The sequence below is a fragment of the Pocillopora damicornis genome, chromosome 9, assembly GCF_964200805.1.
Source record: "Pocillopora damicornis chromosome 9, jaPocDami1.2, whole genome shotgun sequence".
Taxonomy (NCBI): domain Eukaryota; kingdom Metazoa; phylum Cnidaria; class Anthozoa; order Scleractinia; family Pocilloporidae; genus Pocillopora; species Pocillopora damicornis.
Genome location: NC_142678.1, coordinates 14,201,012 through 14,219,923, shown reverse-complemented (window position 1 = coordinate 14,219,923; position 18,912 = coordinate 14,201,012). Strand labels below are relative to the sequence as shown.

General features: G+C 38.3%; 1 protein-coding gene and 1 pseudogene across 2 annotated transcripts; both read right to left on the bottom strand.

Annotated features, from left to right (window-relative positions):
- Positions 1–298: 298 nt before the first annotated feature.
- LOC113674650 (cytoplasmic dynein 1 intermediate chain 2) lies at positions 299–17,946 on the bottom strand. Its single transcript, XM_027191137.2, has 16 exons — positions 17,605–17,946; positions 16,111–16,273; positions 15,094–15,175; positions 13,718–13,781; positions 12,633–12,693; positions 11,746–11,835; positions 11,036–11,198; positions 10,369–10,468; positions 9,269–9,394; positions 8,427–8,573; positions 7,489–7,602; positions 6,728–6,861; positions 5,858–6,002; positions 5,260–5,400; positions 2,181–2,306; positions 299–994 (listed from the first exon to the last, which is right to left on the bottom strand). Exons 1-16 carry the CDS (start codon positions 17,683–17,685, stop codon positions 860–862), a joined length of 1,872 nt encoding a protein of 623 aa, XP_027046938.2. The 5' UTR covers positions 17,686–17,946; the 3' UTR covers positions 299–859.
- On the bottom strand, positions 2,804–3,982 carry LOC113674651 (low molecular weight phosphotyrosine protein phosphatase pseudogene; annotated as a pseudogene). Its single transcript, XR_016179686.1, has one exon. The product of XR_016179686.1 is annotated as a low molecular weight phosphotyrosine protein phosphatase pseudogene (transcript).
- Positions 17,947–18,912: the final 966 nt, after the last annotated feature.

Sequence of the window (18,912 nt, the reverse complement as noted above, 5' to 3'; positions counted from 1 at the left end):
CGCGACCCCACTGACAAACCTCTTTCCGTCTCGTCTCTAATCTTCCCGCGGGCGGGCGGAGAAACACACGTCCTGGATTGCTGATGACTAGGGCCTGCTCGCAATTAGTCTCCTTCATAGCCATTGTTTGGTCTCGTCACGCAACGTTCTCTCCCCCACCAACGTAAAAGAGAATGTTGCGTGACGAGACCGAACAACGACCGCGAAGGAGACTAGCTCGCCGGCCACCCCCACCCTAAAATTAACTAAGCACACCATAAAAAGCTTCATATTTCCGGTGAGATAAACTTTCAACTCATTTCTTGAGATATGGTTGACAGATATCTTTATTTCTTGCAGTAGACCGCCATAAATATATAAAATTTTACTTCTAAAGCTTCTCCAGGTTAATTGAATCACCACGTGTCAAATTCTCTCACGATGGGCAACACATTTAAGACTTGTGACTGTTGAGGCCCTATCCACAGTGGCAATAACCCAAAAAACTTTCAAAATTATTTTCAGACACATTTTCATACTGTGAGTTAAAGTTGTCTCGTACGTTTCGGGCAAAATTCGAAACTTTTCAGAAAATTGCTAAAATCAACCGAAAAAGGACAAATATAACTTACATCTGCCAGGACAATACACCTTTTAACCTATTTCTCTCTCTTCAGCACGCAAAATGTGGATAGACTAGTCTAACATCTATAAAACCTGAACAAATAATAATATAAAGAACATGATGCATCCCTATTCACGACCTTCATTCCAATCTCCCTGAGAAAACAACTGAGTCCTCTTCCTAGAATGGCTGACTCAGTTCTGTTCTATTACAGTCCTACTGCATTATTATCTCAGAATTACAGCGGAAATAAAATTAACTAAATGGCATCTTGGACGGCGACATTTTAGGGGAGCCTATTTCGCCAATGTTGGATGAGGCATTCGCTTGGATCTCATGAATGGTGTTTTGAAATCTTGACCATTCATCCACTCTTGGGACAGCAAGTTGCTAAAACAAATCAAGAAAATAGAGAAAAATGAGAATAAGCGTAAACTATAAGTCTCGATGGGTTTAACCGTGACGTAAGCAGTAATACGGCCAAAAAACTCAGTGTAAATTGACAAATTTAAACCGATAGTCGCAAAAAGAGGTAACCAAAACAGACTTTCCGGTGGAAACAATGGAATGTTATTAAACTAGCCTGCATTGAGGGCGTAATTTTGGGGAGCGAGTGCTCAGTTTTTTCTAAGCGAAAATTATGGCTGTCACCTTTGATTTAGATAGCAGCGGAAGGCTGGGGAGAGAAAGAAATTTGTACCCAGGGGATGAGAGACAGTAAAAAAAAGGGAGAGGGATGGGGGTTGGGGAATGAATATTACGCGTCTTTTCGCCTTTTCCCGCCCACTCCCCAACCCTCGACTCTGACTCCAAATCAAACAAGGCCGGTTGAATAAACGAAAGCGCGCTTCTTTACGTTAACTCGCCCTTATAAGACGCCTGCACTGCTGGCTGATATTGACATTTAGCCGTAAAATAGCCAAAATTTTAAGCCATCACCCCATTGAGACCTTCTGAACTATGTGACAAGGAATCTCTTATCACCACAGATAGACCACCCTAGGATTTGGCCCTCATTATTAGTACTTCGGCCCGGGCGTTTCTGCCTCGCTCCCACCCCACCCCCGCGGGTAGGTATGTGGCCCTGACAAACGCAAGGCGAGAGGACTGCACTGATATTGGTGCCCGACCCTTGGGTAACCTTCCCCCTACTCGTCTCAAATCTTTCCGCGGGTGGAAAAACACCCGTCCCGCAGTGCTATTATAAGGGCTTGTGTGTAGGCTATGAGCATTATGGCGGTTACCAATGAAGCACTAAACAGTAGAATTTTGAAGGCAACGTTCTCTGAAAACATGAAATAAGTAAGCTGAAATTTCGATGAAACAGCGTAGTTCTCCTCCTGCTATACCCAAAGGCTGATAATGTTTCAGTAATAGGGCGTTTTACGCGACTCAGAGAGGCAAAAAAAAAAAAACCCTACAAACTTAGTGCATAATATTAAATTTTACTTTCTTCAACTGACAGTTTCTGATCACGATACTTTTAAAACAGTAATTATTTCCTGCTCTACGTGAGCATGTAGTCAACACACTTACTAAGTTCTCCGCCTGTGTTATACAAAACGCTAGTACTTACCTCGCCAACATCATAGATGAATACGTGACCGTCATCATCACCCACGGCGATCTGGTGACCAGAATGCGTCCATCGTAAACGATTAAGTGACGTCATTGATTCGGCGCTGGTGCTCGCTGTCGGTACCTAGAAAAGATGACGAACAGAGGTGGAGTGAGGAGACGTGGTTAGCTTTGTTTGTTTGGTTTTTTTTTTTACATACCGCATCAGAATTGCGTTACACCAAGCCGCAACGTTCGGTGAAATCAATATCGCTTCAGTTCTATGTCCTTCATACGATTATCATATTATAAATTTCAACACCAAAGTTACGAAGTAAATGAAATTGAAGCTTGCCATCTACTTGATTCTCGTAAAAATACAAGCTACCTGATGCGAGTATACATCAAGAAACCCTTACTAATAGAATTCATGCCCGATGGTTATATCCGATACAATATAAGCTTAAATCGTAATTTGTTTTAATACAAAAACTGAGAGGCATTGTTATTCTTTTCACGTCACGTCACGCGACATCAATCAAATTCAAGCAAACAAAACATACGAATTTACATCGCTATTTATGAAGACCCACTGATTCGCGGACAAAATAAAGTAAAAATTATTGGTCTGGTAGTATCTCATTCGGTCTTTATCCCTTTTATTCACAAACGCAAATAATGTCGAACCTTTAACATTTTAAACCTGAACCTCTGCATTACATTTTGCTTCACAGGCATGAAAAACCGTCTAGACTGTGCTATCCAAGGATTTGACCTAACAAGACCTTTTCAATGTGATCGGCCGCTAGTTCAAGCCCTTTAATAAACTTAATGCACTATTCATTCCAAAACGTAGAATGGCTTTGCTATATACTCAGTTGTGTGTGCGTGTGTGTTTAATCATGCATGGATACAAAACATATTGCGGCGTTGATGTTCTTTTTTCACGGTGTTGCGGTTTTGAGATATCCACATTGCACCCACCACAAACGCTTGGAATTGAGCATTTCCTTTTCAGTGTGTAAAAATAAAAAGCTAAATTACTGGTCCAGTGATTGAAACATCATCAAGTCTTTCTCTAACACTGTTTCAAAAACTCCACACAGCATCTGTAAACATGATCGAACATCATTTCATAATCTGAAATGTCTCCAAAGTAAGGATCACGTATTATCAAATCTCCTTTAGGATCATATGTGCCAAACAGTTTAACCTCCGCTTGCGCAGTGCCATCATTTGGCTTAAAAGTTTCATTCAGATCTCGCACATTGCTCTCATCAAAGGCCAATATTACATCAAAACGACGAAAATCATCCTCGTTTACTTGTCTTGCTCGGTGGTTGCTAGCAATTTCATGTTTCTTCAACACTTGCAACCCCCGTTCGTCCGATAGGAGTCCTTCACGAAAACCAAGAGTTCCAGCGCTGTCAATCTCCCAATCGTTCCTATCTTCACGTTCCTGTAAAAGATGCCTTAAAATCGCTTTAGCGGAGGGAGACCGACAAGTATTCCCTCGACAAACGAACAGGATTTTTCGATATTTAGAATACGCCATATTAGATTGCAACTAGACTTTCAAAAGCGTTCACGTGGAATACATTTGGTCGCAGCGGGAAGAATATGATTACGCAACAATGAAACATATCTCTAATGTGTAATATTGGCATAATAAATTTTACAACTGACTGAATATGAGCACGAATAAGGTGCATCATGAGTTCAAATGAGTGCGTGCCACAGAAAGAGCTACTTTTAAACCCGATGGAAGAAGTGCTTACAACTAACTTAGTACATGTACCATGTTTCCTACACACCGATTGAGTGCTCGATACGCTCACTCTGATATCGATATTGGAAATTCGAAGAGAAATTCAATACCTGCGCGCGCCTATGTTTTATTCCCTTTTTATGTCAATTAAATGATTCATCTCGAACATTGATCACATATTTTATTCATATTGAATATTCACATGAGTTAGCTTGTATTATTACGACAATCATATCAATAACAATTTTTTTTTCCGAACTTTGCTGCTGTACCGTGCGTTCCACTATTCCTGCATTGAGTTCGAGGCTGCACGAACAATAAACTTAAAGGCGTGGAAATGTACTATTTTCAAATGTAAACATCATAATGTAGGGGGTGGGGAAGGCATTTTCAAGTAATATATCAAACACGAGGAAGAGTGTTTTATCCGATATCTTAACACCGAGAAGTGGTTGAAAAAAACGAGGCGCAGCCGAGTTTTTTTCAACCAATTTCAAAGTGTTTGGATATCGGGTGAAACACCCTTTCGAAGGTTTGATAAAGCTTCTCAAACTATTAATAATTCTTGGAGAAAATCAAAGCAAAAGTTCACCAAATTTTATGATAATTAAGATCACATATCCAAACCTCCATCACGGTTGCAATTTCCCTTGTTTTCTCAGCATGAATTATTAGTGAGTTTGAGAACGATATGGCGCAATGGTCACTTTTTTCGCCCAAAAATGGGCTTTCCGATCAATAAGTTTGACCGACGACTCGACATTATTTCAAGGTCTGTTCGTAAGATCATTCCACATGAAGACTTTTCCGAAATTTCACAAGCTATAGGGCCCTGTTTATACTACGGATATCCTAATGACCTATGAAGCTTCGTAATGAAAACACGTAGAGCAATGCTGATCGTTCCAGTTGCAGTAAAAAGGACGCGAGTTAACTTACCTTGAGAGAAACATGTCAAATACTGCCGTTTCTGCATGCTGTTATGTCTTCTTTAGTATAGTTCTACTTGCGATTTACAACAATTGCTGCTTTGTGATTGGCTACGCTACTCGCTATCTATTCTGTGATAGATGGTGAGTGAAGTGCGCTTGCCAGTTATCAGCACATGACGTGACCGCTTTGTACCATTATTCAGTAAAAAACACAAGCTTATCTTGCTTTTCAGTTTGAAACGACTGGTTCATGTAGCTTTTTAGCTTTATGCTGAATGAGTTACATTTTTCACGCTCGATTTCTATACATGAAAATAGTTTCGGCCTTCGCCCTCATCAACTACATCGAGTACATAATCTAATCGTTGAAACAGAATGGAAGTTCATAACCACTTTACCTCTGTGTCGTTGTTAAGATTCCACAGGTCCAGTCTTCCTGTTCCGTCCACGGCAGCAAACAAAGCAGGATGGATTGGGGACCACTGTACGTCATACAAATAATCGCCATTGTCTTCAAAAGAGTACAGCGGACGTGGGTTCTGCCAATAAATATAACACTGTCAATAAAGATGTTTAAAACTTTTTGTTAAGGGAAGGGGAAGCGAAATACTCCTTGAGGATTTAGCCGATGCGCAGGCTCTCGATGGCGCTGCTGGACAATCACTACGTAGGACAAACACTATACAAAGTCGCAGAGAGAGACGAGCCAGCCTGCTTCACTCGCTGTCGGAAGGGGTACACAGACATTCCACGGGCTCGGCGAGGAGCGTGAGAGGATTTCGTGAAGCAGCGCCACTACAAGAATGGATTCGAACCCGTGCCAGTTATCTTTTTTATCCTTGTAATGTTAGCAGTGCCTTTTTCCTTTTGTACAACGTCATCTTGCCCGGTAAAAGGATTAGAACTCCGTGATTCCTGGCGAGCATTCAATGACTTAGGAAAATAGAAAGGCAGATGTAAGAGAGTCGTTCGAAAATTTCTGTTTAAAAACCTTACCTTGTGACTCCACAGTTTGATGGTCCAATCAAATGAAGATGTCAAAAACAGGTAAGAGAAGTCAATAGGTCCTGCTGCCGAGTGAGTATCAATGCCTGTCGCTGGTCCATAATGACCTTCAAATATATCACTGATTCCCGCTTTACTATAAAATATAAGTAAACAAGGATTTCATCCATTTTGAGTTTGGCACAATTCCGAAACAGTTGAATCATACGAATGCTCTTTGAGAAACATAATGCGCAGTTGTAGAAAAATGAGCTAATACGTTACGTTGATCCAGATAAAGCTTAAAATTCATTTATTTTTTCCCTTAGCCTGATGGCTGGCGTTTTTTCAGGGGGGAGGGGGGTGGGTGGGGGCGCTCTATGGAAACAAAGGCGGCGGGAGCATGAAAATGAACAACGTAGCTTCCAGTGGTGAAACTTATCACAGTTTTCTGTTCCGTATCTCTCACGGTGTCGCCGCTCAAAGCAGCCACGCACTTCAAGCTTTAGAAAGATCATAGAAAGCCCCAACACCCTTAATATTGAAAAACCACAGAGCAATTATCACTAAAGTAAGCTAAACACATCATATACATCTAATCTTTCAGCATTGCCGACTCTTAGAAACATTTTACAAAGTATATAACGGTCTATTGGTGCTTTTGTCACAGTGCCTCTGCCTTGTAAGGTCTGACTTTACTTATCACTGTCACCTTTTCATACGTTCTACTGCGTCAAGAAGTGTTTAAAAATATATATTTTCGTTCATTAGAAAGTTCTCGTTTTGATGATTACGCACCAGCGTTCTCCTGCATGTCCTGCATTTTTAAAATAAGGTGTACAGCGTTCAAGACAATCTCAAATATGCGCAAGTTAAGCTTACCTTCCATGTCGACAGGCTGTGTAAACCGAGCCCTCCTCGCTCCCAACCACAAAATTATTGACATCACCGGCCAAAAACGATAAACACGTCACAGCCACAGCCTTGGACTGTTTAAATTGAAGCTCCATGCTGTCCTGAAATAAACAGAGATGGCAAGGAAGAACATTTAAGGCAAGTGCTAAATGGAGCTATAGCATAACATTTGGGGTATTTTAAGGTCAAAAATGAAATAAAAGATTGAAATTATCATTCGCTGAGGAAGAAAAACACCGAGAAGGAAAAAGTAAACCAAAAAGAGAACAGAATGTGACCACAAAACCAGCGCCACTTTCTCAACCAAACAGATTTAATCGCGACATGGTAACCTGCGTTTCCCCATGCATAAAGCAGTTTGCTTGCTGTCACTTTGAGTTCACAATGGTCGAGAAATTTCTTTTCATTTCATTAGTCCTTGTGATTTGTTGCTTTGGTTTAACGACTCTCGATCAAAAAGCGCCCCAACACGGATTAAGAATGGGGACTTTGAAAAGCAATTACCAACTAAATTTTTCAAGTTGGTCAAACCATAAAAGAGCCTCCCCAAAAGAGCAAACATCAGGTTGTGTGCAGTTTTACTATGCGGCAATTGTCCTGAGACGGACAGTTGCCGCTGACAACAGTTGACCACAACATAAGTAAGAGTGACCATTCGTCAGTTGAGAGTCTAGTTTTGTCGTGATATGACAAGCTGAAGTAAGTTGTTAACATAACCGCTGACTCACCTGGGGCTGTGACAACATGTCAAGACTCCAAGAACACATCTTTCCATCAGTAGACACACTGATCAAATTGTGAGCATTTTGAGTTCCAACCACATTCACACAATAAACCGGATGCTACACAGAGAAAAGAAATCATCTAATTACACAATCGTTATGAAAAAAACAAACAAAAACAGCAGTAACAAAACAGTACAAGTTTTCTTGTTTTGTTTCTCTTTACAGTCAGATAAAATGTTCATGAAGATGCTGCGTTTCAATTTCATCCGTTTTCAACAGATACACTGTTCATCCTTTAAGTTTGAAACTCGTTCTTGCACATATCAGTACCAAAAACAAAAGGGAATAAAATACATGTATGATCAAATCTACAAATTGAAAATTCATTTGCACACCGTAATGATTCGATTTATTAAGGATAGGGCGTTAATTCCTTTTTTTGAGAAACAGCAGAATGTGCGAGACAAAGCTTTGCTGTTTATGTGAAGAGGATCAAGAAGACTGGAAAACGGGACTTGTTATCCCTGAATCCTTCCTGGCTCGAACACCCAGCCAAGCAATCGCCGAAAGATTTGAAGACGAGATCAGTCGTTAGAAATAACTGTACACTCATATGGACGTGATAGTGGAGAAACTAAGACAAAGGCAATCGCTTTTAAAATGAGGCTTTAAGAAACCAATAAACCACGTTTGATCTCAATGTGCAGTACTTTAAGAGTGCTATCACACAAATAGAATAGGCGCTTATTCACAAAATCAAATTGGAGGGGGCACTTATTAGAGAGAGGAACGAGGGCGCTAAATCGAATCGTTACGGTTTATTCAGCTATCACTTAGAGGTCTTGCACAGAAAAATAAAGATAACTTTTTAGAGACATTTACTTAGCCCTGACATCCAAACACCTTAGGAGGAAAACAAAATTAATATAGAATTCACTTACTGTGTGTGCAGTGGCAGAGAGAGGTGTTCTCTGTACTGGGGTCTTTTTACTGCTTCTGTTGTCCCACAATACAATTTGGCCTGAATATGTCCCACCAACGATTAAATTGGGATGGAACTTGGCAAAGGTAACTGACGTCACACCAGACTGAAATGGAAAGGAATTATCAGATCTTTAATTCAACGCGATGGTCTTAAAAATGGCTGAAAGACACAGGGTAGCTGTGGGATTAAAGTACTAAGGCTATATCTAACATATCTAATATATCTAATCTCGCCTGATATATGTGCGATATTTTTGCATGATGGACAAGAAAGCGTACCATTTAAAAAATACATATCCAAGTCATAAGTATAACAAGAGGGAATATTAAAGCACGACTTATCAAAACTAGACTTCATGTTTTGGCAAAGGGGGCTTCAATTTCAGCTGATACGTATAATACATGCACCTATATTCAGCATGATAGATATTCCTTGCGATGCCCTTTACAGTAGTGTACTTAGTTGCCAAGCCTTTGACTTGGAGTGAGGCTGAAGGTGACCTTGTTGTGATGGAGACCAGTATCAAGTTAGCATGATGACAAAGTCATTTGCATTTGAAAAGCAGCAAGGTTTGTATCATAACAAGCTAAGGTCACCCTTAGCCTCACTCCCGTTTAGAGGCTTGGCAACCAAGCACGAAACTGTAAAATGGACTATTCACGTTGATTAAACTTAGGCTGTCTTTGCACCGCTATAACATTGAGGCTACTGCACACCTTAAAGCTTTTTTAAAAAATACAGTCCCTACTCTTAGCAAAAACTATTAAATGCATACCGGTAAGTAACTAACTCTCTCACCTGACAGTGAAATACATATTCCGGAGATTCTTTCTGATATTTGATGTTCCATATGAGCGCTACACCATCAGGCTCATGTGGGGCATCTTCATTGTTGTTGTACGATGCTACCAACAGCTCTGGGTACTAAGAATGCATCAAACACATATTTATGTTACTTACAAGGCGTAACTGAAAGTCATGCCATCATGCTTCTCACAAAGCACTGTATAAGTTACATCTGTATGCAGTGCTCTCAACATGCAAAGTACATGTAAATGTATTTTTTACTTTAAATAAAGGGGACAAGTTTCTGAAGAAACTGTGGTGCTGCGTCGGTGGGAGAGCACAACAAGGTAATTTGGTATTATCAACTGAGTAAACAATGAAAATTGGCCACTGTAAATAGTTTCAAAGCTGACGTTTCGAGCGTTAGCCCTTCGACAAAGCGAAGGACGAAAGGCTTACGCTCGAAACGTTAGCTTTGAAACTCTTTGGGTGACCAATTTACGCCATTTTTTACTTTGCTGTTAGATTAAAATGATCGCATGTCACATACATGTCCGAGAGCAAATAATTTTGTAAGCTTATCCATACTCACTCCCTCTAGGTAGGGGATTACTGTAAAAACTTCAGTTTGAGCGTTTTGTGGGAAAGTATGAGCCTTGAGCGACGCGAGCAGGCGGAGGTCTTCAAGGGGTCTGGCACTAATACACAAATCTTTCCGCCGGCGGAGAAACACGTAACCTGAAGCGCTAATACTGGCGGCCTACTTGCGGTCTAGGGTTAGCCCTTTAACCTCTAAGAGTGACCGACATCTAATTTCTCCTAACCATATCACCCCTGAATCAAACATTAAGGTCAGGGGAATAAAGGAGCTGATCAACGACTGAAGAAGCTCTTGACTGTTAGATAAATTCTCCACGTCGGTATCTTAGGAAACGTTTAGAAAACAGTTTGGAGAATGTGCATACTGATTTTAGGGTGTAAAATCTTGCATTTCTGGAGTTGTTCTGGCGCCACAACTTCTATAATACATTTTTCTTCTTCCACAAAATTAAACAATTTTAAATGAAGGCTACTGAACACAAAAACAACAACAAATTATCATCCTCCAGTACCTGTGTTGACCAGTCCAGGCAAGTCACTGTCCTATGCCTTGACCACCTCTCATCAAAGAACTCTCGGTTGAATGAGAGTTTACCAGAGGCCTGTGTGTCTCTGTGACAAAAGAAAAAAAGAACCGGGGGATTAATTTCATAAATATACACCAATGCAATGATAAGCACTCAAAAAAGCAGTGTGCAAGGTAAATTAAGAGAAGACTCCTACTGGCCAAATAGACCAACATTTCAACCAGAGCTTTACCTGGATTTTTAAGCTTTGAATCTTTAACTACAAGAAAAGATCAAATTGTAACTTCTCATTGCAAATTTAATTCAATATCTCCCAAACAGGTTACGAGAGCAGAGAAGCCTGTCAGCCAGAGAGTTTTATCTTGATTTAAAATGGAATCCTCCAGTACAAAGTGGAGGAACCCATGACAATCAGTCAGGATATAAGTAATTGGATCGTGGGAGATCAGTGTGCATATTCTCCATACTGTTCTCTAAACATTTCCTAAGATGCTAAAAAGGAGAATTTGTTTAACAACTAAGAGCTTTTTGAGTTCATAATCATTTCCTTTATTCTCATAACCTTGGTATTTGACTCAGGGGTGATACTGTTGTGAGAAATTACATATTTATCACTCTTAGGATAAACAGGTTACCAGAAAAAAAAACCCACCCTTCAGTGTCCTCTGTCTCAGCACCAGAGTAATCAAATGTGATATCAACTGTTTCACACAAGGCTCTTTCCATCATTCTTGTCGCTTTATCAAAGAACTTGCTGAATTCTCCAGAATTCAATATCTGTTCCTTTTGTTCATCACTGAGCTCTATGACAGGCACTGTAGGGGGAGTAAATGAATAAGAATCATAGAAAAAAAGGTGAAGTTTCCTCCCCTCATTGAATTACAAGAAGGTTCAATCTGGTTAAAAAAAATGAAAAACCTTTAAATAGCCAACAAACTGAAAGAGAGAACTAAATTTCAAGGAGTTTTTCAGCTCTATGACAGGCACTGCAGGGGGAGGAAATGAATTAGAATCAAAGAAAAAAAGTGATGTTCCCTCATTTAATAACAAGAAGGTTCTATCTGGTTCAAAAACGAACAACTGAAAGACTGAAAAATTCCAGGGACTTTTTACAAAGGGCTTGATTTTAAGAATGATGGACTAAAAGGATAAAAGAGGAGTAGCTTCTTGTATTTGTAAAAACTATAGGACCACTAATTCAAAGGGTGGATAACACAAACCAATGGATTAGTATTAATAAAAAGTACTGCACTATCTAAAAGACAAATCTGTGCAAAGAATAGCATTATCCATCCATCCTTTGAACCTGGATCAGATGGATTGAATGTCATATCTTATAAACAAAATAAATACTTTAATAACCTTCTTCTCTTCCATCTTCTCCTCCATCTTCAGGTTCAGGTTGTGCTTCAGTCTCCTTTGGCTTTGGTGCAGCTGGAGTCTCAAATTCATCTAAAAAAAATTATCAAATAAACAATAAATAATTTTAAAGAATTTGCTATTCAGCTCATGTTAACTATTCAAGTTAACAACATAGAGGATTGAAGCAGTTAGTGGCTGATGGTTCTGAATTTTTCTGGCACATATTCCACCCATGATCTGGATGGAGTTTTTACCACATTAACCATCTTGTAGTACATGGTATGATGCTTAATTCCACCCTGCCTTCCCCAAGTAGGATTGTGGGCTCATGGATGAGTTAAAGGGAATGTCAGCCATGGCAGAGGTACACTTTAACTGGTCTAGGAACTGTCTCCTTCAGAGGTTCCTGGACATCAAAAGCTTATAGGCAATTAACCCTTTGATTCCCATGAGTGACCAAGACAGAATTTCTCCTTAAAATATCAATAGAATATCAAGCAGAAAAGTGACAAGAAAGGAGAAAAATATTAACTAGGGGATTATTAGTTGATCCCATACCAAATTCTCCAAACTAGCATCAAAATAACTATATGGCAGACAGTAAGGAGAATTACTAAAGAGATCTTGGGAGTTAAAGGGTTAAAGATTGCAGAAAATGTTAGGTTGGCCTGACAGACAAAGTGTCTTCTTGTTGTTGCACAAGTTTGCAGTTTACCCAGTGTGTTAATACCCAATACTAGGAATCTTTATTAATAAACAGTTGTATGTATATACTTTAGGTGTTTTTCAAAATTTCTTCAGTGGTCAGTGGTATAGGCAATTACTTCTGTCACCCTACCTTGTAATTACTGCTACCCTAAGTTACACTCTTAAAATCTTTAACTCACCAGGTGGTTCTTCTGGCTCTGCATTTTGAGTTTGTGTTTCTTTGTTATACAAAACTGGTTCCTGATGAAAATGTACAGAATGATTTTTCAGTGTCAAGATGAAAAAGACACAGCATTTTTTATCTTTGCACACTGTGTGTAAGATTTCTCTTCAGCATTCATGTACTATGCCCAAGACATAAAATTTACACCAAATTTGTTGCCTTTCTTGTTGGAACCCATGGAAATGTACAGAATTCAGAAAAATTCAGAATGGACAATATGCATACTGATGTTAGGGTGTAAAGGGTATATTAAACTAAACTTCTGAGCCCCAGTTTAAATTTTCATCCTGTTCTCTTCACTCCTCTGTTCAAAAACCTGTTTGGGTAAATTTTATCTCTTCTCTTCAAAGCATCCAAACACCAAATTGTAACCAAAAAAAGTATGCTGAATTTTCTTTCAAGTATTCAGATCTGAAATCAAATTTTACACCAAACCTGGGTTATCTTGACCCAACCTGGCCCAGGGCCTAATTGTTTGATAGTGGATTAGCTCCAACCAAGGGTTACAATTTAATCCAGGTTTCTTCATACCTTTGTTCAAAAGCCTTTTTGGAATAATTTTTGCTTTTCTTTTAAGAAAAAAAAAAAAATGGAGAACAAAATAAAAATGGTGGACAAAAAGATTGAAGAGCTGGATTTTATTTATAAGTTTTCAGATCTTAAATCAGATTTCACTCAAACCCTGGATTAATTCTTAACCCAGCCTTAAACAACATGAGCCAAGACCCAATTGTTTGATGGCAGATTAGCGCTAGCACAGGGTTTGATTTTAATTTTAATCCAGACCTTTGTGGACAAAAAGAGTTCAACTGAATTTTCTTTTAAAGATTTCAGATTTGAAATTAGATTTCACACAAACCCTTTGTTATCCCAGCTTTGAATAACCTAGTCCTGGTAAGTATATAAAGTCACCACTACCTGAAACTTGTTTTGAATTACTGGTAGCTTATCAGCATGGTTGTAACACTAATGAAGGTACATTTTACAAGGTGATATGCATAGTGGCTGAAAGAAATGTACTGAAACAGTGATGGTACTGACCTTGGGTGGAATATTTGTCTGAGTAAGCTGTGATACACCCAACTTCACTGGCCTTTTCTTCTCTCTAAAGGGAAAGTAAGTGACCATTTGATAAATGATAAATAGAGTTGGCTGGTGGGAAATGGAAAATTAGCTATAGTAAAAAGGGTTGTAGCTAAGAAATTAAACTACTGGCTGAAATTTTAAAGTGAGGCAGCACAAGGATAGCAGTATTACTAGGCTTCCTGTTTACAAAACAGTGATGCAAGAAATGAAAAGAAGTCACATAAAAAAGTGCTCATACAATGTTTTATTATAATGTCCCTTATACTCAGGTTAGTAAGGTATACATATAAATATTTTCAATTAGATGAAAGAATTTGCTATCAAACAATTGTGAGTGTGTAACATCAAAAATTCAGCCCCCAACTGCCACCTTTTAATCTGGCAAACTTTGCCAGCTGTCACCACTAACCAACAAGCCAGGTAAAAGGCAATTTGTTAGTCCATGCAGTTTCAAGGAGCCAAAACTCGTCTTTTGACAAGATGCATGCACCTAGGTCTCCTCAGAATTTCAAATAATGGTTTTGGGGGGCGGATCAAAAACTGGAGAACACAGAGAAAAATCCCTATGACAAAAACGCTGAACAAAAAAAAAAAAAAAATGCACATGTGTAATGATGGCATACAATATTTTCCACTCAGGCCTGTTTGGAATTTCAAATTGTGGTTTTGGTGAAAGGACAATAACAGAAGAACCCCAAGAAAAATCCTCAAAACAGAAAAGAGAATACACCAGTACTATGATGGTATAAAGTAAATTTTACTTAGGCCTGTTTGGAATTTCAAATTATGGTTTTGGTGGAGAGACAAGAACTAAAGAACCCCAAGAAAAAATCCCCAAGACAGAAAAGAGAATACACTTGTATGGTGGTAGTATGAAGTATTTTCCACTCAGGCCTGTTTGGAATTTCAAATTGTAGTTTTGATGGAGGGACAAGAACTGAAGAACCCCAAGAAAAATCCCCAAAGAGAAAAAAGATAATACATGTGTATAATGATGGTACATGTATGTTCTTTCCAGGTTTCCTCTGATAAACTACAAACAGCTTTTGTATGTGACCTTAAAATATGCAAGTTACTCTTCTCATGCTTGCTAATTAATCAGTGCACACAAGAACAGAGGAAATAACCTAAAATGGAAAAACCACCACGATATCATACACAAGGTTAAATAATATTACAAACACCATGTCTAATTTTATAAAGAGACTGAAATAAACTTCTTCCTTGCCTTAACTATAGGCAATTCAAAAGAAGTAAAAAAAAGAAAAAAGAAAAAAGAAAAGAATAAACAGATAATTATAATATTATTGGAGGCAGCATGTTTTACTTACTGGTGTGCCAAAGGCCTTGATGTCACATCTTTACCTGGGCTGGCTCCTTCACTTTTGGTAGATCTTGGTATAAGGGGAGACACTAATGAAAGACATAACTCATATGTGATATTGGTGCTTAAAGTATTCATGTACAGTATGGGGACAGAAAGGCTACTTGACAAGAATGAATGTCACACACTATATTTGTCATACAGAGCTTACAAGTCTCACACATTGAGCATGTGAGTCAAAAAAAAAATTGAATCTTATGCTCTCACCCTGAAACTACATTTGCATTACCCCTCACACATTTAAGGTTTCTGATTTAAACTGTTCGTTTTGAGATAGCAAACTCCTACTTTAGTGAAGTCCCTACAAAACTGATTCTCTCTTTAGATGTAAATTACTCTTTGTTCCCTTCACCTTGAGAACTTTCTAACAGTGGAAATTCTGACGCGGAGCTACTGTTACACTGGTCAAAGCACTTAACCCTTTAACTCCCGTCAGTGACCAAGACAGAATTTCTCCTTACCATATCAATACAATATCATGCAGACAAGTGATGAGAAAAGAAAAATATCAATTATTGGATTACTAATTGATCCCACACCAAATTCTCCCAACTAACATCATGAGAATCATTTGGCAGACAGTAAGGAGATTTACCAATGAGATCTTGGGAGTTAAAGGGTTGATGACCATAACATTAACTCTCATGCTGACTGCAGACCTGTAATGTGGACTTCCTCCACACAGGTTCAGAATAAAGGAATGCACATCTTAGTTATTTCACTTTTTCACATTTTCCAGGAGAGCATATCTCATTCAGGTATTGCTATTGATTCAAACCAGAACAGACTATATGATGCACAATCAGCTGGCTAGTAGGATACTTGTGCTCTTTTGACTAGTCCACAAGATGAACAGAATTTAAAACAAATTCATAACTTGGTTGATGGCTTTTGAACACGAATGTATTCATGTCATTGAAAAGATAAACAAAAAAAAAGATTTTAGAAAAGAAACAATGCAGACCTGCAGTGCCATCAATTACATCATCAGGAATAATTCCCTTGAGCAGCTCATCAGCTTCCCTCTTTTTCCTCTCAATATCAGTCTCTTTGGATTCTGTTGATGCAGAAGTAGCACTGGCACCACCCTTTGGTGCAGCCGCTGTCTTGCTTTGCTCTTGCTCTTGCTGCAAGTTATAAAAATTGGAAATTAAAACAAATAAACGAAGAGGTACAACAACTTTGGCATGAAGTAGAAGAAATCTGATTACCAAGGGGTTTCCATAAAAGCAGGTTATGGACAGTCTTCTGCACTTGTAAGACCTCTTACAACCTCTATTTAGCCTGCATGTGTTTGGGTTTTGTCTAACAGCCCCTTTTCTGGTACAGCAGCCTATAACACTATCAGTCAACCACTTATGGAAAAACCTATTTAACCCCTGGATTATCCCAAACAGAATCAAACCCTACAGCCAGATATGATTTTAAATTGGATGCTCCAGTCCATAATTGAAACAGAGAGCTATCTAATAACTACGCTCATATATGAGAAATGCCCCACATACTGCTAGCATAAGAAAAAGCAACCTATCCAGAGATAATTGGAGAAATGACAGATTTCAGTCCCTACCACTAGCAAAACCACTGAGACAGGATAACAATATCAATATGTTGAAAAGAGTAATTGTGAATGCAATGATAATTAGCATGTCAACATAAAAAAAAGTTTTGATGAGACAAAAGAGTTTAAATATAACACAATTTTTGTACCATCTTCCATGAACAAGTTTCATATGACCAAAACCACAGTGATCATAAAGACCAACCAGAAAGAAAAAACAGCAAAAATCACCATGAGCAAATAAGATCTCAGGTTCTAGAGAAATTGACCATGTTAAATTTATTTGAGTCCTCTGTCTTAATTGTTGGCTAAGTATATTTTCTTTTTATCTCTCTTTCAACCCATCATTGAGTGTGATTAAGTAAGATCAAAGCAACACAGGACTACTTTCCTGGATTAAAAATGTTGGAGAATCTTTCAATACGACAATTTCAGCAAGTGGACAGCCAAAAAAAAAACATTTGAGGTTCTTATGTTATTCTCAGCACCCCGACTAAGCACTTGAGATTCTTGCCACTGTACATGTACATCCAGCTACAAGTACCCATCTGCATTTGACAATAAGTGTTTCTTGTAGCGGGATAGGCGGAATGAACACAAATATACTTTCTTTTTGAGAACGATATTCAATCACTCCACCAAGTATTAAGTGTAAATCGATCATATTCATTCAACAGTCTATGATTTATCGATCAATTTTTAAAAATTTACGTACATACAAGTACTCGTATTAACAAATCGTACGTATACCTTCTAGCTGATGCAATCTCCTTGATGCACATTTTATATTTGCACCAAAACAAGAACAGTTAAGATCTATTTAACCAATCAGCTTTGTACATACAGCAAGTTGAAATCACTAAGTCTGAACAGCGCTGGTTCTTGGCGAACTCTCACCTTTTTCTTTTCTTCCCGAGCTCGTTTGATTTCTTCTAAGCGCCTTCGCTTTTTCTCTAACTCAGCTTTCCGATCAGACATATTTCTCCAGGTGATCGTGCAAAAATCCTATGAAAATAAGGTTGTGTCGATGACACTAAACTTCTAAAATGGCCGACAACAACACCTTCGTGTGCTAGTACTCAGTTCTTTCTTACATGTAAAGGACCAGTTATTACTGACAGAGAGCAGCTTGGAAACGAAAGTAGCCTACACGACACGACCGCGACAAGGAAAAACCTGGCGTTCTTGAGAAAAGTTGAAAACTAAAAGATATACAAAACTGAGGGGAAAAAAACTAAATGCATTAAATGCTTAAAATAAGGATAAAGATATAAACCAAGGATCCGTGATGGCATATCTTCGAATAATTCCTTATTTCGCTTTACTTATATTTATCAAATTTTTTTAAATTTATGTCAGCTATAAAACTTTTGCTTGTAACAATGGCAATCTATTGATATAATTTGTATTTATCATAACTATTTATTGAGTTTTATTTGTTCATTTTCATTTGTCTCTCTGTCATTTATCAACATACAACTGTGGTTTCTGACCGGTTGCCCCGTGTATTTGCATTTAGAAATTTGTCGATTCAACAGTTCAATGACCTTCGTTGCTATGAAATAATAAACACCGCATTTTAATAGAATGAGAAAGAGGGTAAATTTTTCAACTCGTGGTCATCGATTAAAGAAAGGTGACTTCTGGAACTTGAAACGAAAAAAGAGTCTTCCACGACAAACGAACCTTAGATCTTCGGATTTGTGCTTCGATTTTTAACCACTGAGCAAAGAAGAACTCGATTTCTCATATTCTATACGGGATCTGAAGACCGTTTGTAGTAGCATTGTTCAAAGCGTCGTGTGAGCCAATGAAATACGAAAGATAGCAAATATTAATTTTTTCAAATTCTTTGTCTCAAGCTCATGACAAAACAAATAACACTCTTCTACATTAATAACATTACACCAGGAATTAGGACTTGTCCACGGGTCACGTTTACAGAAGCATCTTTATTAGAATATTTATTAACATTTAAAGGGAAAATTTTAACTTGTATCGGCTTATATTTATAGTTTTCATGAGACGATACCAGAAAGTATTCGAAAAATTTTCGAGCCGTGAGAAAGAGATATTGAACGTGCGGTTTTGAAATGACTTTTAATGACTTGAAAACAGGCGAAAGCTTGGTGTTGTTTATTCGCCATGTCCGCGTGTGAAATGTTAAATGGAAAAAATTCCAGCCAATCAGAAAACTGTTTTTTT